This window comes from Corvus kubaryi, unplaced genomic scaffold (genome assembly GCF_017639235.1).
Source record: "Corvus kubaryi isolate FWS band 111438036 unplaced genomic scaffold, C.kubaryi_AGA036_p1.0 133, whole genome shotgun sequence".
NCBI classification, from domain to species: Eukaryota; Metazoa; Chordata; class Aves; order Passeriformes; family Corvidae; genus Corvus; species Corvus kubaryi.
Window position 1 is genome coordinate 12,112,350 of NW_024580667.1, and position 21,096 is coordinate 12,133,445.

General features: G+C 37.9%; 1 protein-coding gene across 9 annotated transcripts in view; it reads left to right on the forward strand.

Annotated features, from left to right (window-relative positions):
* Window positions 1–21,096, forward strand: part of SH3KBP1 (SH3 domain containing kinase binding protein 1) — a 214,606-nt gene that overhangs the window by 131,386 nt on the left and 62,124 nt on the right. For 8 of the 9 annotated variants that reach the window (XM_042036732.1, XM_042036710.1, XM_042036720.1 and 5 more), the window contains one exon: window positions 20,073–20,148. In XM_042036732.1, coding sequence (XP_041892666.1) covers window positions 20,073–20,148 — 76 coding nt within the window. Of the gene's footprint in view, window positions 1–5,220; window positions 5,380–20,072; window positions 20,149–21,096 lie in introns of those variants that run through there. The other variant, XM_042036773.1, reaches the window with a different exon arrangement.

Here is a 21,096-nt window from a genome sequence, read left to right on the forward strand (position 1 = left end):
AAGTAGCCTTAGTTTTTCAATAACTAGTAAACTTTTGAAGAAGGAGAAACAATGCTTTCCTCTGTTGCCTTTCTTCTTTCTTTTTTTTTTTTTAATTCTTTCTGAAGTTTGGAGACCCTAAAACTCTTTCTGTTGCTTCTTCCTGATAGAGTTATTGATGAAATATTACTGTAATGATACATTCACTGTTTTTGATTTAAAATATTTCCTAATAACAGTTGTGTTTTAAAAAGCATCAGTAAGCTACTGTGAGGATTTTATAATGTGGGATTATTTATGACATGATAGTTCCCATGTAAAATGTCAGTCCCCATTTACAGAAGAATCAGCGGGGTCTTATTTTGTTGGTGTTGTCACTTTGTGTTCTAATATGTTTTCAATTTTATGAATCATAAGCTTAGATCATATTTCACACAGAATTACTGGGGTGCTAAAAAGGCTTTTACACAAATATTGGCAGGAATATGGTGGCAGAAAGGTTTGCTGCCAGCTGAGCAGAAGCAGATGCCATTAGGCTCTCCTGTAAATCACCAGGCAGTTTAATGTGCTTCAAGTGTTTGCTCATTGGTAACAATGTGGGATATAATCACCCTTGTCTTTTAAGGTGATCAATAAACTCTCAATAAAAGGCAAAACTGAGGAATTGCGTGAAACCCCACTGGTTTTATTGGCGCACAGAATTCATTGCTTAGCTGTTATTTGTTCTAAAAATCACAGAGGCAGATTATCCTAGGGAAGTTAATGATGCAGTTGTGGCAGTTTAGTTTGATCAGCACTATCAGAGCTCTGCTTTTTCAGAAAAATAGAAGAATCAAATACTTATGCTTTGTAGTCCATTTGATTGCCTGCTGGTGCTGATGAGTCGACCAGTGGCCATGTATAAGCGGAATCAGATTCCTGAGGCTTAGCTCTGACAGATTTCCATTACTGATAAATGTAAGCGAACTGGTTTACAATGCTGCACAATGACTGAAGTCATAGCTCACCAACAAATGAGTTCTTAGAAGAAATACAGTATGCATATAGACATGTTGTGCCTCCTGAGAAAGTTCAGGGTAACACTCTGAAGTAGCACAAAGCTTATGATCAAATAGAAATGACTGTCTCACATCTTTCTTCTGCTCTGCATCTTCAACACATTTAAACAGGTGCTTATTCTTATTTCTGTTTTTCCTTTTTCATTTCATAGTAGCTCATCTAAAGCTTCTGTTTCTAGGTTGGACTTCCTTCCAATATGATCTATATGTTCTAACAAGCTATCATTTTTTTCCTCTCCTGTGTCTAAGAATAAACCTCTACAAGTACAGGAAAATTAATTCAACCAATACATTCCTTAGTCTGAGTTAACTGTGTTGGGTTGGTTTGTGAGTTGAAGCTTCAGCTTGGAAGTGCTAAAGACCATGATAGGTGAATATAAAATAAAAGGTCTTTAAAAGCTATTTTTATCTTTTTGAAAACTGTCCTTACTTCAGAAGAGACTATTGAGAGTATTTTTTACATTTTCCACTTGAGATGTATTTGTAACTTTCTTCAGGCAAAACTTTCGTAGTTGGCTAGCAGTGGTGAATTTGAGCAGAGCTAGATTTCATGAACGTCCTTTGATGAGATCACAGTACTGTTTGCCAAAACTTAATGTAAATTATATACTCAGCCATCAACCCAGGGAGTATTGCAGACACTGTAATGATTTAATATAAAAGGGGAGGCTGTCATGGCTCTACATTCAGCAACTTGTAAGATCTAGTTAACTGGTATTTAGGGATCCTTACTGCAAAGCACTGAATTCATACAGAATTTTTTTGGTTTTTTTCTATTCAGCATGTTTGGGAGAGGAGAAATGGAGAAGAACTAATGGAAGTAGACACAAGGGCTGTAAGGGCTAGAAGCTCCTGTCAATTATTAAGTCTACCTGTCCTTTGTAATAAGATAGAAATTTGTAAAGTCTGAGACTGAATGCCTGCAAGGTCTGAGTTTCTATTTCAAGCCAGCAAGCTGGGAACCCAGAAACTGTGGTGACAGTCTGTCTTTGCACACCTGTTCCATCAGTTCCTGCATGCTTGTTTGCAGAAAACATTTTTACCCCTTAATTTTGAGTTGTCATTTAAAGAGAAGTCTTTGAGAGACACAAGTTGGAGGTTCCTCCTGGTGTTTCTAAGCTGGCTGATGATGTGCCTGAGCTCTGCCCACTCTGCTCAGTGGCACCCATGGTGCGTTGCCAGTCCTGGCTGTATGTGCCACGTGTGCCTGTATTTCATGGCTCACTGCCACTTGCTTTGCCTCTCCAATGCCTTTGGAAGTGCTTGCTCCCATAATAGAAATGTTGGAGTCAGTGTTCAAAAGCCTGAGATTAAAAATGGATGCAAGCAAAACCACCTGGTACTGACTAGAAACACTATTAAAAACACCTGCTGAGGCAGAGAGCACACAGTGGGAGCACCAAGTGTGTGTGCAGCACTTTGCACTTGAAAGCACAGATTTCTGGCATTCCTTTCTTCAGAGACAGCCATCGGCGATGGCAGCAGCAGACGGGGCAAGCATCAGCGGTTTGTCGAATTCTGTGTAGGAACAGAGGAAGCACTCATCTGTTCAAGCTACATTCATGTTCTGCTTTGAAGTTTCTGTCTGCTACAGTCTGGCATCCCTGTCCTAACCATTTATTCTGGTGCCATCTTGTGAGGAAAGCTACAGGGGAAGAAGGACCCTGACCCCTTCTGCAGCTCTCATGAGAGCAAGGCTGCCTGCAGTGGGCTCTCGCTCATTTGCTGGTGTAACTTTCCTTGAGTGCAGTGTGGAAGCAGGATTTATGTGTTTCTTTCGTTATGTGAAAAAATAGTACAGGTTTGCAGATGGTGGCTGATGTTTATGAGGCAGTGTGGACATTATAAATAAACACTTTAGAAGATTTACTACCCTATTCTGGAGGAATAAGAAGGAAGGGTAGGGGAATTAAGATTGACAGGGGACAGTTGAAAAGCAGCTTGCCCCATTTTGGGGAGGCAGACTCAAAGCAGGACCTGGCACTAAGGGAATAGAATGGGAAATGCAAAATTAAGTTTAAAGAGAGGAATAAATTTGATAACTTCAGCTGGCACTGACTCTCTGCTGAGTCACTGAACTGTGCAATGTGAGCGACGAGTGACTCCTAATCTCCTGTATACTTCCTTCCCTTCCGTGCTATCCCATCTGTGCTTTCATGTTCTGTCAGTTTGGTTTCTAAAATGTTCAAAATGCCTGAACAGAGTTGTCCAGGCACCGATGGCATGGTTCAGCTTACACAGCAGCCTGCATTACTGGTTTTCAGCGAAGGAGGTTACCCACACATTGGTTTGTGCTGCTTGTGATGTTTTGTTAGTTTGTTTTTTTTTTAGATTAAAGCAGATATTTGACTCTAAATAATTGCAAGTTAGTTGTCCATGCCATGACACTTTACATGTATACAGTGGGACTCTATTCAGAAAAAATTTGTCAGTGTGAGAGTAACACATCAAACATATGCATGAAAATATTTTCAACTCATGTTTCTGACTCGAGCTGCTTGAAGAACATCTTAAAATAGAAGCAGAGTAGTGTAAGAAGTATTGATAGTACTACAAGTTATTCCTAAAAGCAATGTGGAAGGTCTGATCTGTTCTTCTGAGGCACAGCACTGAGCTTCTGCCAGATTGAGCTCTCCTGGAGGAGTGCTCTCTGGGAGGGAAAACTCCTGTTATTTCAGTCATGGTTTTGATTAGGAAATCTTAGGGCGCTCCAGTCAGAAAAACAGGATGTGTAGGTTTAAGCTAATGCAATTTTATTTCCTAATAGGATGGCAATAAAAGTCTATATATTGTAAGTTGCTCTGCATCCAGCTGGTGATCATTAGCTCGCAAGTCACTGTAAATCTCTGATTTTTAGTTGAGTTTTGAGTCTGTACCATTACCAGGCCTTTTACCCCAACAGGCGTTCTAAAAGAAGAATTGTTAAAAACCCCAAAATGCTTTGCTTTCCTATTTTAAAATAAAGCTGATTTCCTGAGTTCCAGAGATACCTGATGGAGACATAAACTGAATTTCTAGGAACATTTGTCTCATGTTTCAACAGTACACAGAAAGTGCTTCAGAAAATAACAGTACTGACAGGCAAGCTAGCTTTGTTACTGTCTTATGAGCTTCAAGAGAACTGATTCCTGAATCGATATGATATGTTTATTAATAGCAATAAAATCTACCCAAGCAAAATTAATTTATATACATTGGTATGAAAAGATTTAAATTAGTGTAATCAAGACTTTAGGGGTAAACAGTTGTTTATAAACTGTCTTAGTGTTCCGAAGTAAAATGTACTTTTCTTTCTTGCCCCATTTGGATTTTTGTTAGATAATATAACCGATTTTTTATTACTACATCTGAGTTGGTAAGCTTTTTAACTTTGACAAGATGCTAAAGAATTCCTAATGAAATAACTTCTGATATTCTTAGCGCACATTAACTTTGAAAATTGAATAGAGTTATGCAAAAATTTACCCACCTTAAAATTTGCTTACACCACTTTGAAAATTACATAAATAGGCTGATGAATGTTAACCAAACTGAATATAACCTGAAAGGTGAAATCTATGCCCTCATCTTTTGTTGTCTATTTAGCTTTATTAGCTTGTGGAATTTTTCTGAAATATTTTCTTTCTTTATATTTTCCTAATTGAGGATTATTTTTTAATAGTCAAATGGAATTGAGAGCGTATAGTATCTTGTGGCTTGCTTAAATATAAATCTTTAATTTCTTCCAAATCGTTTGTGTCTTTCCCCCTCCCTGCCCTTATTCAGTCATTTTAAAGTTGAATTTTTGTAGGGAGACAACATTAAGAATTTATAAGATTTTAGTGGAACAGGCCATCATGTTAATGATATTTCAGTTTCTTGATCATCTTTTTTCAAAAACAAAAGCCAAAACAAAGTCATAAGTTACATGAAATTTCAACCTTTTTTCCCCCCCACCAGAAAGACTGATCCATTCAGAATTTGTCATAAGCTCATTTTCCAATAAAGTAATTTGCAAAACTTTCTGCCTGGGCTGTTCACAGAAGTTCTGTAAATCGTCACTCACATCCTTGCTTTTCCTAGCTGGTGGTCTCAAGAAGCCAGGGAAGACTAAGCTGGCTTGGGAAAGGAGAGGAAACTTCTTGCTGTGAGTGAGCAGAGGTAGGAAAAGGTCCAGATTTCCTGTGAAATAAACAAGTGGGACTTTTGTTTCCCAGGGATGGCCCGGCCCGTGACTCAGTGTCAGGGCTGGGCTCCCGCTCTCGCTGAACTGAGCTCATGCAAGGAAGGGGCAGGACTCCAGGACTCTTCTTGGACACTTCAAGCTGCTGAAAGGCAGCTTGGCTTCACAATGGGAGAGGAGGTATTTATTTTACAATTAGTTGGGCTTTTTTTTCTGTGGCTATTTAAAACTGTATCATAATATATACTCTGCAGAGCACAGGTTTCAACTGTAGTGTTTTCTGGTTCTTCTGCACACTTTGGAGATGCTGGGTAGGTAAAAAGGAAACAAGGGAAAAGAGTGCTGAGGATCCTGAAATCCATTCCTGCTATGGAGGTCCATATTAGAATATGGGGTTTTACTTTTTGTGAAAAACATATTCTCTCCTGGTTCTATTTAGCTTGAGGTTTTTCCCTTCTGCCTGTTTGGCCATTAAACTTGTGCAGATGTTTTCTATTTCTATATGATGTGGTTTAAATTTTCATACTCTAAAGAATAATACAACTTTAGAGTTAAGCAAGATGAGTTTAAAATCTTTGGATGTGTTGCTCTTTCAAATGTTTGCTTAGTAAGTGAAAATTCACCACCCCCACCCCCTGTTTTTTCCTTCCTAAATGCACTAACAAAACTGTACTTCTTCTTAGCGGGAGAAAAAGGAAGAGCTTTGCTAATTCCTCTTCTGTATGCAGTGACATTTGTCCAAGTGAGAAAAATTGATGTGAATGAGTGTTTTAGAAAATTATATATCTTTTTTCCCCATCGAGAAAAAGCAGCTAGAATCAACTGTTGTTTGTAAAATTTTATAGAAAGCTGAATGGAGACATACCAAGTAAACTGTTTAATTATTTGCAGATACTTTGGGAGCTCTTAGTACAAAAATGTAAATTTCCCTCAACTTTGGCTTTTCACAGCTAAAGTCAGTAAGCTGTGTGCAGAAATGAAGCAGCAAGTTTTTTGAGTTGTTTTTTCTGCCTTAAATAAAGAAAAGAGGAAGGAGGAAAGGAGGAGTGTGAAAGGAGCAGCCAGGCACTTGGTAGGATAAAAAATCTGTAGGCCAAGTTTCTAAGATGCCTTTTTAACGCTTTGTGTGTGTTTCTATAGGAGGTTGTTGTCATTCTGTGTTTCTAAAATAGTCCCTAGAGATGTGAGCTTATATTATTACAGTTAGTTGACCAAGGTCTTTATAAAAGCTTCCCAGTAAAAGCCAAGGAGAGGGGAGAGAGGGCAGCTCCTGGGGAGGAAGTCCTGATGCAGCAGTGACTGGGAGCCAAGCAGGGGCTGCTGGTGGCTGCTTTCTGCTGGGTGCCGGGCTCTTTGCCACGCACTGGCCACCCAAAGAGCAGAGTCTTCCACATGGACAGCTGACACTTTCTTCTGCAGCAGTCTCTGTACCTAAAGCACTTGCTGGAAAGAAAAGCTGAAATACATGATAATAGTCATTTTCCATTTGTGTTTTGAGTCACTTGTTGCTCTGCAGTCTTCCCTGTAAGTGTTTAAAATAAAAATGTCTCCCTGTTCTTCCTCAGTAACTTCTTATTTCAGTGATGTAAGGTGAGGGGAATAACCCCCCAAAACTAAAAAAAATGAAAGTTAATCTGAGGAGAAAAGAAGTATAATTCCAAAATGGAAGAAATCTTTGTTGTCAGCACTAAATCTGGGATAATTTGCATGACAGTATGGGTTTGTTCTTTTGTTTATAATAATTGAATTTGAAAAATATCATTAAACAGCTACTTTTCAGTTTGTGGACAACATCATAACTTTCGTAAAAGAGCAAAGAAATAATGTTTCCACATTAAAGAGGAAGATATTAAAGAAGAGACATTCCCTGCTTGCTGTTTTCATAGATTTTTTTATTCTTCTCAGAGATGGAAGAAGCTGCACTGCTTTCCTTACTGCTGCTAAAGGAAGTGGAGATTCATGCAGCAGTTGTAAGGTTCAACAATTTTTGGAAAAGAGGGAGGTTTTATAACTGCGATTTCTAAGCTGGATGGTGCAATCTGGATCATGCAAGTTACCAGCTGCAATCTAGACAGGCATGGTTCTCCTGGGAGAGTAGGAAGGAATTTCATTCACTCAGTGCAGACTGACTGAAGTATTTTTCCTAGAAGAGATAGAAATTAACTGTGAATGGCAACCTGCAAATGGTAAAATTCATGGCAAAGAGAGCAAGGGAACTGTTTTCTTTACATTTAATGTGAAGGAAAGTAAAAAAGGAGAATGAAAAATAAAGCAGGGAAGAAAGAAGGCTTGCTGCTCAAAAAAATACTTTTGTTACGAAAGCACCTTCTAGCATAACAAATCTGCAGCTTGAGGAAAAAAGAAAATGAGCTTGTTCATCGAGCTGATTTTGATGTGCACACTTCCAGAGCTTTGAGATCAGGCAGCTGGGAGCATGCTGGGTGGGTTTCATTCTGCGTTTGCCTTTTATTTCATTTACTAAAGTGTTTTTACTCATCAGTGGTTCTAATATGTCTCGCTCCATTTGTTTCAGCAGCATCTATCTAATCTAAACTCTTATGTTCACTTTCTCACCATTAACCTTTTAGGAAGGCAGATTTTTAGTTCATTAATGTTTTGAAACTGACAGCCTGACAGCATCAAATACCAGGATTCCAAATTTTACAGAAATACTGATGTTTTAAAGGAGGCAAGTTAAGATATATAGGTTTCTCTCCTGTCCAACGCTTCAAGCATGTTAGTAGGAAAAAAACCTCTCCAGTCCCTTCCCTGCCCATAATTTCAAATTTTAAGACCTTGTCAAAATATGAAGTTAAAACAGCTTTAGAATCTGCACTTACCTGCTGGTAGAAGAGGTTTAGCTGTGGAGAACACTGAAAAGCAAAATGTGCGCTGTTCTGCTCTCCACGCTACCCAGAATTTTAGTGGGAATGATGTTTCACTGTTCATGGTTGTGTTTCTACCCCCTTCTCCATCCAAGAGGTTAAACCAAAAATTTTGCATTGCATGGTTCACCTACTTATTTCTTTGAATGTTATTTAAAATAGCACAGATTTCTCTGGTGAGTTGCATAATGCTAATGAAGATATTCTTCATCTGTGGTTTGAAGACTGATGGTGGTCTCCTTAACACCTGGTAGTTTTAGTGCATGGGTAGCTGTATGAGACATTTGGTGCTGGCTCAGGTAATTTCTAAATGGAGCTCAACAGCTGGAAACAGGAACAGAAGTAATATTCCATTTAAGCAGTTCTGAAATTGCTGAAGAGATGTTTTGTCATTGCAAATGGGAAGTTAGGAGTCTGTGAAGCAGTCTCTTTAATTAGAAGTCTTCCCCACTATGAAGGTTTGAGATCCTTTTAAATGCAGAAATATAAATTACATGAATGTGGGCGATACAAACAGTTACAGTTCCACGTAAACATCAATTTCATCACTGAGGGAATGGTTTGTATTCATACTCTGAAATATTGTGCATCTCAAGATGTCTTGAATCTCTAGCAGTTTCTCAGAAAAAGGTGGTGACAGTCAAAGCCTTTCCAGACAGCTTGACTGGAAATAAATCGGAATTTATTCAGGAGGTTAGTAAGTTTCAAGTACAAGGGTTTCACTTGGTAGAGTTGTGATGGACATAATCCACCTTACATGTCATGTTTGAGGTGGCTAAACAGAAAATGTAAATATATATTTCTGTACTGTGGATTTGTCTTTTTCATTGCAATAGCTGACTGTCAATCCAGTATTTGATTTTTATAATCTTTTAGCTTGATAGTGGGTTTTTCACTTCTGTGGCAACTACAAAAGATGGCCCAGGAAAGTAGACTTATATACATACCATAAAGTATTCCTTAGTTTTGAAATTTTTCCATTGAAAATTTCTGTAGTCTTCTGCAGAGAACTATATAATTTTAATTATGTAATATATATTAATTTTAAATTATATAATATATAATACAGGACTGTATAATTTTGAAGACTTTTCTCATTTTCTACATATATCTTTGTTCTATGATTTTGCTTCCTTTTTAACTGAAGAACTTAGTGTGTTTGACAATATTTGGGAGGCAGATAGGAGTTGGAGTAATGCTTTGAAGTTTCCCTTGAGTTATCACTTTGGTTTTATGTCACCTTGCTTTATTTAAATTTACTTTCTGAAGAGTACTGTATTCAATATTCCATTTCCATATGTTAAAGAGTAATATTTCTTGGAAATTGGAAGATCCTGGGACATCTGCAGTTCAGATCAGGACTGTGCCTGGGCTCATGTTGTGCCTCCACAAGAGGTCCATAGCAGAAGCCTGGGGAAGACTGTGAGAACAGGTTGCACATAAAAAGAAATTCCTGCAGGGAGTCTTAACAGCCCCTAATCATTTTAAAATTTGTATTAATAACCATAAGGGATTTTTGTTTCTCGGCAAATCAAGCAGTCACATTTTCATTGTATGTAACATTTTAGTACCTGTAGTTCCTGTGAAAGAGTTCCAGTCTGCTGGATCACATGCTGTGGGAAGGAGTTAGCTCCCTTTGTTTGTTTTGAATGTGGTACCTGCCAGTTTCATCTGATAGCCCTTAATTCTTATTACTGGAAGAGAGATGAGTGAGTCCTTAATTTTTATTACTGGAAGAGTTAATGAGTGACTCCTCCCTATTTCCTCTCCTCATTTTTATAGACTTATGTCACCTGTGTGTATCTGTTTTTTCCCAGAATGAGGGATCTGTTCCACATGTTTTATCATTCTTGGTGGCTTTCTGTCTTTTTCAGTTCCTTTGGGAACTCAGGTGGTTTATGTGTGACAGCAAAAGAAGGTGAGCACCGCACACGATCACCAAGGTGTTGGATGGATTTATGCAGCATTTTGAGAGCACTTTCCATTGCTCTTTATTGCTTTCCAAAGTATTGACAACTATAGGTTTCAAAGCCTGCCTTTCTGTCTTAAGATACCATTTTTCCTCCAAATGTGTCATTGATTTTCTCTCTGAACTTAGTTTCTGTCTTCCCCTTTGGTGGGTCATCTGTGAAGATGTGAAAAACAAGAGCCATGATCTAGATCCCTGAACAACTCCACTGGTCACCATGATGAAATCCTACTCTTTGTTTGCTGTCTTTTGACAAGTTACTTATGCAAGTTAATTTTTTTTTTTTAAAGGATGAACAGTAAACTCATTGTAATATCAGTTTAGTTTAGAGTTTGCATTGAGGTTACAATTTCAATCTTCTTCAGGAGCCAGAACCAGCAACTTTTTTATTTTTGTATTTTATTGAAAATTGCTGTCAATTGGCCATGCAAAATAGAAAAGATCATACATGACCCTTATAAAGGCAACACTGTATGTTGTAACATCACTATTTAATTATTTACTTGTTAGGTAGCCGGATTTATAGATTTATTGCTTATTTATAAATATACAGATGCAGATAGATAGATAGATAAGGACAGATTTTTACATAGATTACCTGGCTACTAGCAACTATAACAGGATTCTGGTGATTGAATTTAGGTGTCTGTGGTGTTGTTTTTAGACAACAAGCAGTCTTTCTTCACAGTCTGTAGACTAAAAATCGTTATTAGGACAGGAGCTTTCTTTATCCCAAACATGAATTACATGCTAAAAGGACTGTTTTACCTCCAGTGACAAAAAGGATGCCTGCAGTGACTGGCATCAACATCACAGTTGATGTTTGAATGAAATTAACTCCATCTTGAATAACTACATCAGAACACTCAATCTTGTCTTTTTACATCTCAGGGACAAAACCAGCTGAATGTCATTGTACTAAGAAGTATAAGCAGATTAGATGTAAACTGTGAGGCACATGTAGTCACAACACAGCAAGAGGCAGTATGAAACCCTAAATTTTAGGATTTCTTACCTTTTCAGTGGCTAAGCAAGAAATCATGCTAAATAACCACTAAAATAATAAGTAATTGTGAATAACATATTCAACAGATAAAATTTTATTCATATAAGATAAAAGCAATTGCATAAAATAAGTTTAATTGCAGGACCTAGTGCCTTCTCCTAAAGAAAATCCACACCTGGAAAATCTTCCAAAGAACTTACTCTCATCTTTAGTTTTGGAGTAGCAGACTCTGAGCCAATAGGGAGTGTCAACACATGCTGATTGATTCATCCTGGCCATCCTTTCTCCCTCCCTTTTCTTCTGTATATAATCCTTCTCAGTGGTATGCCAAAGGTAATACAGGCTTCTGATTTTGTCTTTATTTTGCCACAAACATTGAGAATCACATAAATAATTCCTTGTCTGTCCAACAAGTGATTTTCAAGGACTTCCCTTTATGTGCTTTTCAAATACTTTTTGATGTAATTAAGTAAAACACCAGTAACTTCTTTTATTAAATATTTCAGAAGTTACAGTTATTTTGAAAAATAAAATAGTTTTTAATCAAAACAAATGTGACTATTCCTTAAGTAGTCAAAGCACTTATTCTTAGGCTTGATGTAGTTTAAGCATTTTAACCAGTGAGTAGAGGTAGTTTTGCTTCTTCTTTTCAACTGTGAAGAAATAATTATATCAGAAGAATAAACACCAGTGATGAATCAAAACAAAAACCCCAGAAAAATCCTGTTTTATTCTAAAATTTCCCTTGTCTGGGGACCTCTGTTCTGTTTCCTTTGCTTTGTTTACTTGCTTGCTTGCTTGTCTGCTTGGATTCCAGGGCCGTGACAGTGGATGACAGATACAGTAATTGTAAGATGCTCTGACAATCAGTGCTGTATTTCTAGGGCACCAAGTGAACTGAGTGTGGTGTAATGTAATCACAACCTGTTTACCATTCTCTGCAATGGGTATTGTAGAAGGATTTAGACTGACATGCTATTTCTATACTTGCCCCCTTTTTTTCTTCCTTTTGTATTCAAGTTATTTTGTAACTTCTGAATTGAACACTAGAAAGCATTTTTCCCCCATATACCTTTAGTCTTTCTGCATATTCATGCTAATTCCAAAAGCCTTTAAGATTCAAGCAGCATATACTTGTTGACTACCTGAATGTTCCTTCCCTCTAAAGCACTGGTGGTGTTGTAGCCAGTTCCTGGTGGACTGATGTACATGAGCATTTATAGGGCCTCCACTTCATAACTCTTGACTTTGTCTGCTTTGTATAAACTTGTTTACTGTGGTAAGAGTCATGCTGATGGCTGAAATTGTGTTCATTTCCAAGGAGCTCCAGTGGGATGAAGGCTTCAGTCTTTTGCTTTGCAACAACAGGATGTTTATTTGGAGGAACACCCTTAATTTAGAGATTGTTGATTTTGTCTAGACAAAGAGAATTAAGATGCCAGCAGTTCATACACCTTTCACAGCATCTAAATGCAGGGGTTTGCAACCTTCCTGCAGAAGGGTAAAGCCCTTCACAGGTAAAATCTTTTCCAAAATTAAAAAAAAGGACTTATTTCTTTACAAAGATATGCTATAAATCAGAAGGCCTATGTTCATTCAAGTCCAAGTGTCCTCTAATATAGACATCAGTTGGAAAAACTGCACTTTAATCTGCTGGAATATGGACTAAGTGTGAAAATATGCCTTTTTCAGGTTGTCCGATGGAAGAAAATACGGTTTGACTATGTGAAAAGAAACTGTAATATGAAGTTTAAAATACTTTAATTGCTTTGTTGTCTGAATTCTATGGAATATTTACCAAGAATTCCACTAAAAAGCTCTCTGGGTGTGTGCTACATCTGATGCTGTGCTTAGGGGGCGCATTCTTTATGGAAGCATCACCTGTTATTTAGAGCTGAGTGACATTCGTGTTTCAACTTCTGAATGATGTAAAGGCAAGAACCACTAAAGAAGAGTTTGGACCTTGGGTTTGAGGCAGAGCTGGTTTATTTCAGCTGAAGCTGGGTGCCTCTGGAGAGGCAGAAGTCCCTGGCCATTACACCCCCATAGTCTGCAAAGATCTTCACGTGCCTACGTGCGCATCTTGGTCCAATGGTGATTTATCATCTGGGGTCTTCCAGTACCTCATTGGATTCTTTATCCATATAGGCAGGCCATTAACCACTCTTATCTTCCAGCTTGAGGCCCTCCAGGGTCTCAGCCCTTGTGTGAAGGTATCCAGTCTTTTTTTCTTCCCCTGCTGAGCCAGCCATACTGACAAAGGAAGTTCACCTGCACCAGGCTTTGAGCAGGGCTCATTTGTGCTAAGCTGTAAGTGAGTTACAATCAAACTTAAATCTATGCAATCAGCTTCTAATATTTGATAGCTAAACTTATTTTAATCCCCAGCAAGCACTTAGGCAACCTTTCCTTGTTTTGCCCTGAGCATGGCCAAATTGTGATGTGCTGGCTCCAGGAGTTACTAAAGCACACTGTGAGAGGCTCACCATGCTTTCCAGAGGAGCCTGGCATAAATAAGATGGTATCAGTAAGTGCTGCAACTGAGAGTTGTACCTTACCCCTATGACCATAAATTTTCCTGCCTCAGTTTAGCCCAAATCTTTGTGCAGCTGTTTAGTGAAGGAGACAGCGTTGAAACCGCTTTTTAAATTTCTTCCCTTCTGCAATGCTTTGGAACATGGGTCAGTGCCCTCTCTCCTTGCAGATGTTAATGTCACAACAGAAGGGAGGAGTGGTGGCTGGAATTCACACCCAAGGGGACCTGGCCATGGTTGGTGGGTGGGCCCAGGCAGTGACCAGACTGTTCCCTCTCTCTTGCTCACAGCAAGTGAATTATGAGACATCCTGTCTCTCTTCTCACACTCAGAATAAACTGAGCAGAAGGGTAAAAAGGATTTTGCTTGCCTGTGCTTGTGATAGCCTGAGGACTTGATGAACACTTGTTACCTGTCCCATTCATCCACCTAACCTAGTCTTAAGGAAATTACCGTGCATTGTGGTGGGAATTTCCTCTGAGATGGTGTCAGTATAAATGTTTGGGCAACTGAGTCTCTGTATATTAGCTGGGAGTGCATTGGGCAGATGTACCTATCTGGCTGGTATTAAAAAATACAAGTAATTGTTGTTTAGGAGCACATGGATAGTATTTCTACCAAAGCAAAGCTGTGAAGAAAGTAGTTACAGAGGAAGAAGCTACTGTAGAGGACTGAGGCAATCAAATGTGTAGACAGGTGCTTAGCTGAACTTTTCCTCAAGGATTTTTGTTTTCTCTATAAACGTTTCTTAAAATTACCCTCTTTGAAGTCCCATGTGGTGACCCTTCAGAAAAATGTTAACTCTGTCCTTTGGGGAAACCTCAGGATAGCAATACTGATCATGCTGTCACAGAAAGAATTTTATGTGGAGCTGAGTGTTGGTGGTATGGGAAAAAAATGAAATCTTGGATATTTCTCTTATTCTGTTTCTGTCAGAGTGAGAGGATTTTGACATCTGAAAGTCTTTGGGCTTTTTATATTTTGGGTCTCTTAAAATTCTTTTCTTTTTTCTCTTTTTTTTTCTTTTCTTTTTTCTTTTTTCTCTTTTTTTTTTTCTTTTTTCTTTTTTATTTTTTAGATTTTAAGGCAGAACAGATAGGATAGATAGAGGACTTGGTGACATTCCTTAAGTACCTGAAGCACATTAGAAAAAAAATTAATTTGTCTGCCCCCTCACAACACCAGCATTAACATAGTGAGAAATTTGTTTTTGCTCATGGTAATCCAGAGCTGGAAGACTCTAATAACCATTTCTGCTTCTTTGTGAACAAATGTTCTCAGTTACAAAATGGAGTGTAATGATACATTGAAGAACACACCTTTTATACTTTCCCTAATAGTGACCTTGGATTTGCATATAAACCTATATATTAGAAAATTCTCATGCATATAAACCACATCTAAATATACTAGTTGCATGTTAAGAGGAAGTATTGTGGTCAGAGAAACATGACACATTTTTTCCCCAGACCTAGTTATTGAGGTTTTCTGAAATTCTGAAAGTTCAAAAGATATGTAACTGTCTTTTCCTTCCTGTATAAAGCACCAGTGTACATTGTTGCATTTTCACTATTCAAACTGACAAACTATGTTAAGCTTAATGTTTCCAGCTCATACAGCCCCTTTTTATGAATTCTTTAATGTCTGCTGTATTCCTTAAGAATATCTTCACAGAGTTATATTCCAGGTAGCAGTTCCAAAATATTTTATCTAGGATAAAGACCTCAATACACTTTGCAGAATAAATGATGATGTTGAGTAAATCTTTTTTTCCTTATTCCTCAGTAAATAAGCTGTTGCTTCAAGAAGCCTATATTGTTAAAGGAGCCTCAATGGATATGTATGTTACTTTGGTGCAAAGAACTATAACAATCTTCTGTATGGTCCTATCTGAGCACTTTTCAATTCTATTTAAATTTTCAGATTAAATGTTCTAGAGACACTAGACCTGAATAACAAAAGTGAATAGACAAGTCAGTTTTCAACCACAACAGAAAACCCTGAAGTACAATGCTAAAATATCCCAAAGGAAGAAACTCTGGTAAGGTGTCAGTAGTTGTAGGGAAGGGCCATAGTACCTTTAGGTGAGAAAACTCACGCGTATACTGTTCATTGCATGTTCTGCTTCTCTTGTGTTGTTCCCTGCTGTTACAGGGATTGCAGTTGAGACAAGATATATAAATGAAATAAAATGAGACCATTGACATTGTACCATGACCTCATTTAACTGACTTTGTGTGCCACCTCAACCATTTTTGCAGTCACTGTTAATTCAGTGTCAGAGGAAAGTGGTTTGCAGTGATATGGATTTGCAGTGTACCAAAATGCCATCGAGGCTCACAGAACTGGTTATTTAGTGCTGCTGGACTGTCCTTCCATTGGCTTCATTAACCCAAACATTAATACTGCCAGCTTGCTGCTAAATCTGTCTCGTCCCTCTGACTATTTGTACATCAAATCATGGTGATTATTCATGCTTTTATCAGCTGTTTCTGCAGCAAGAGGGCACTTCATCCCTTTTTGTCTTTAGGATTCACTTATCAGGATTATGCTCGCCTTGCAGAAATAGTGGGATTGAGATTCTGCCTGTTTTGTTGACAATATTGTGTTGTGTTGGGAGTCAGCCTAGGCTTGGAGTCAGAAAACACAAAGTGTTTCCACCATGTTTTTCTTGCAAGTCAGAGTGATATCTACAGAGAAATGTAAGTGGAACAAGACTCACTGCCACCATCTAGAAAAGAGATTTATGATAATCAGTATGCTGGAGAAGGATAGATGGAAACTGAAACAGTAGTCTTTAGGAGTGTGTCTGTACCACCAGGCTAGAGATACAAAGGCACAAAATGACACAAAGGCTGGTGATGAAACCATTCTGCAGCCAAGAATCCAAGATACACAGCTTTAGAGAGAAAATGCGGAACTTCACTTGTCTTTGCAGCCTGGTGTTTAGGACACTGCTGGGAGGTGCCATTATGGGCATTCTGGTTCATGCTGCATTTGACTTTTAATTGATAAAATTGGCAACTTGATAGGTTTAGGTAAATGGAGTGAAACAGTTTATGCTGGGAGATGTCAGGGGTTGCTGACAGGGTTGAGGATCCTGTTCTTGGATTTGGAATGTCTAAATGCCCAAAAAGTCCCTCAAGTTCTAAATCTTGTTTTGTGCCTGTGTTCCAATGAGGTAAGATGTGCTTCCTTTTAAGGAATACTGAGCCTGATAGGTAGGAATGAATTGGGTAAAAGACTAACAGCAAAGCTGGAGTTGTATATCAGTATTTTGTAGCATAGATCAATGTGTCTACAAGGGCTTGGACCATCTTCTTATGTAAAGAAAGAACAGAGGAGGAGAAAAAATTATATTGAAATCTTCAGTTCAACCTATTGAGTGTTCTTTGCTCCTATGTTTGCTTTTTTTAGAAGTAAAGGTTTTGATAAATTGCACTGGGCCTTCAACTGAAGAAGACACCAAAATATCCTATAGTAACTGTTTTTGAAAAGAAAAGTCTACATCATGCAGATGTGTGTTGGATCATCAAGAATTTAAGTTGGGCTTGCTTTGTCCTTCTTATCATTAATAAACTTGGTAGATATTTGACCTGTATGGGAGTATGAGTGACATAGAACAGTTGGAGAGGCAGCAGGAAAGTTTCTAGCTTATATGGGAGATGTCACTGTCTCCCATTTTTGTTTTCTTGTCAGAAAAATTGGTAACTGTGATAATATTGTTTGGTCTGGGACTCCCAGCACACAAATCTCAGTTATACTTGAGGTTTTAGCCTATTAAAGCAAAACCATCAGACTTACCAGATCACAGAGGATTCACTCTCTTAGAGTGAGGTAAGTTTATCTTGGGTTTTTCCTAATGAACGAATTAGTACTATATTAAGTTTCATGGAGGTGTTTTCAGAAAGTGGTAACACATTTTCCATGCAAATGTAGACCAATTGGAAGCATAAATAAATAATAATTTTTAAAAATCCACCTCCTTTAGGACCATTTTACAGGAGGAGTAAAACACCTTGGCAGTGCAGATCCACCTGAAACCACATTTGCATGATGTGTCAATTTTTATTCCTTTTTCCTGTCATTGATACTTGTTTCACCCCTAGAAATCCTAGAGTGCAGCCCCCTCACAATTAAAGAACAGCAGTTCCACTTGTCTTCTCCTCTCCCTGTCCCACAGCAAATTCAGGTATCCCTTCTCACTGGAGTGGGTTCTATGCAAACGTCATTAAAATTACTTGAATTATGCCTCCTAGCTCCTAATAAAAGAGAAGCCTTGTTTGGATAGTATTCCCTTTTCTGTTCACAATGAGTCAGTTGGTTCACAATACTGATTTATCACCTGCACAGACATTCATTCTGAATGTACAGATGAATTAATGTTTTCAAGCATTGCTCTTGCATCTGCTTCTATACATTAGGAAATTACTTTGCATAATGGATTTTCCACTAGGATACACAAATACCTTTCTTTTTGCCCATGATTCTTTTGTTGTGATTTGTAGCTTGTTAAATTTTAGCCTGTTGTGGGTTTATATGATGTTTGGTTTCATGGCATAAAATCAATGATTCTTGTATGGTAAAGCAATTACCAAATTATTTTCTTTAATTAATTGGTCTTGCATAACAATTTAATCTTTTTAAAAAAACAAAACCTCCCCTAAATTAAAGGGTTTTTATATTCCTTTAGTGAGCATGTCTTTATGAGCCAAGTAGCAGTGCAGTTTAGAGTATCTGCTCTTGTCATTTTCCAAACAATTTCGTGAAGCAGAACTGTGAATAAAGGTTTGATCCTGACTGAGCATGGACTGTGATGTGCAGCTATCTTGAACTGCCCTGTTTGCCTCTGAAGCAGAAGCTGCCTTCCCAGTCTTGCTTTCATCTTGAAGGTATTCTGTACTTTTATCTGTGTAAATGCAAATGCCTGGTATCTTCAAATTCTTCATTATATCTCTTTTAGTACAATTTTCACTGCTTTGCAGATAGAACTCACTCAGATTTATCATCATCCTTCTTGACTTTAAACTCCTCTAGCACAACTGGGTCATGCACTTTTTTTAGTTTTGCCCTCTCCTGATTTGCAGACATCTGTCATCTATTTTTCTGTTACCTCCCTAATCACTGCTTCACTTAATGCTTCTTATCTCTCATTCCCACCTCAGAAAAGAATTTGGGAAGTTCTGTAGAGTTTTGTTGTTTATCTCTCTTCCCCAGCAGTTTACAAACTCTGGATTCTGAGTAGAGTTATAAGCTCATCAGAAGGTCAGGAGTTCCTACTTCCACCTGCAAATTAAGTTGCAACAGGATGCTTTTGGGTGTTGCAATTCGTAGTTCACCTTGCTGTCAACATGGATTTGATTACTATCCTGTGCACACTATCTTTCCTCCCTAGGTGCTCTTTTTACCAGCCTGAAATCCGTGCTTATTTTAGTCCTTTTCATAGATACAGTTTGACACATTATTGCATATTATTAACATGGAGCTCTCAGTATTCTTTATGCACCTTGGAATTTTTCAGCTACTCAAAGAACTGTACTCCCATTGCTTCTTATATTGACCAGTGTTTTCCTTATGGTCCTTATGGTACTCAGTACTTCCAAGACTAAATCTTAGCACTCTGGTCTCTAAGCTTTTACTCAGGAGGTCATGGGAGCATGGAGAAGGCTTTGTGGTGTTTATGCAGACCTTGTCAGGAAAGGAAGTTGAATGACAGCTAGGGATTTTCAGAAATAATTACACTTATTTTCTCATCTACACATTGCTGGGATTTTATGGATAGAAAACTTTCTTCATAGGGAGACAGACTGAGAGACAGAGGGGATAGCATGCATGTAGTAATAGGAGAAGATACATGAAGTTGAATACCACTGATTTGATTTTATTTTATTTTAGTGGGGGCAGATAGAATTTTTTCACTGTTGCAGCTTACCTGTCTGAAGCTGGTTATTGCTTATTATTGTAATCCACTGTAAAATAGTTGGTTTTGCTAAAAATAAATAAAAAATAATAAATAGGAAGGAGATCTTGTCAATATAAAAATCACACTCAATCTAGAATGACTGATGAATACTCCTTGTATAAACACAAGTCAAGGGGGTTCCTCCCTGCTGCTTCTTTCAGCTTTACTGAATAGCATCTTTCCCTAAGTAATTTCATCAGTTGCTTAATATTCAATCTACCAGTGAAGCTTCTGTGAGTCTTCCCTGAAACTCAGGGAAGTGTTACGAGGTTATCGTTTAAAAATTGTAGTAAACATTATTAAAGGGAAATTGGAGAATCACATTTTTATGAATTCTTTATAATTTTAGAGAAAATCTATCCCCAGTAACAAACATAAGTATAGTTTATAATTCTCCTCTTTTTCTTTACTGTCTTTTTTGTACTCCTGTATTTTGTATTTCCATTATTATTTTTTATGTTGTCCACCTTTTAACTGAACCTGCAAATTTTAAAGAAGAATAATTTTTTTTTTTCAGAGTGTTGGGAAGAAATTACCTCCAGCCACAGCAACTCAGGAGCCAACAAAAATAGAAGTGGACAGCAGAACAAAAAGTAGGTTTCATAGGTTTTTCTTTTTTGCACTTTGTGCTATTAAAAGCAAGCTGAACACTTTTCTCTTGTTTCGGTTAAAAGAGTGTCCTGTATATATAAAAAGTGAAGATGCAGATAGATGTGTTTAAGATAAACTTTGAGTAGGTGGTACCTGTACAGAATGCTTTGTTTCACAGAATCCTCTGAATTGTTTTTGCTCTGGTGACCCTACATCGAGGTTTCTGCCACCAAAAATCAAATTAAATTATGTGATCAACTTTCAGCCTTGAGGATACTTTGGAATTAATCAGAGTTGAATAAGATCCAAATTCAGGTTGTAACTTGTGGGTAGGTCATAGAAAAGTTTCTCTCATTGCGAATGCCCTTGCCTTTTTCCTCTTTTGCTTTTAATGATTTTAATAATTTTATTTCTATTTCTTTTTATAGCAGAAATAAACTGTATGCATGGTATGGTTTAGATGGGAAATCAGAAGAGTAGGCTCTGGGGAGACCTCTCAGCAGCCTTCCAGTATGTGTAGGGGACCTACAGGAGAGCTGGAGAGTGAATTTTTACAAGGGAATGTAGTGACAGAACAAGGGAAAATGTCTTTAAACTGAGAGATGGCAGGTTTAGATTAGATGTTAGAAAGAAATTTGTTACTGTGAGTGTAGCGAGGTACTGGAACAGATTGTCCAGAGAAGCTGTGGTTGCCCCATCCCTGGCAGTGTTCAAGGCTGGGTTGGATGGGCAACCTGGTCTAGTGGAAGGTGTCCTTTCCCATGGCAGGGGGCATTGGGACTAGATGATGTTAAAGTTTCTTTCCAAACCAAACTGTTCCCTGATTCTCTGACCTTCAGTTCTTTTTTCATCATTTCAGTGCTTAGTAATCAAAAAGTAATGATTAAATCTTTCAGGTATGCCTCTGTGCTGTTCTAGGGAGGCATATGTAACTAGCTTACCAAATAACA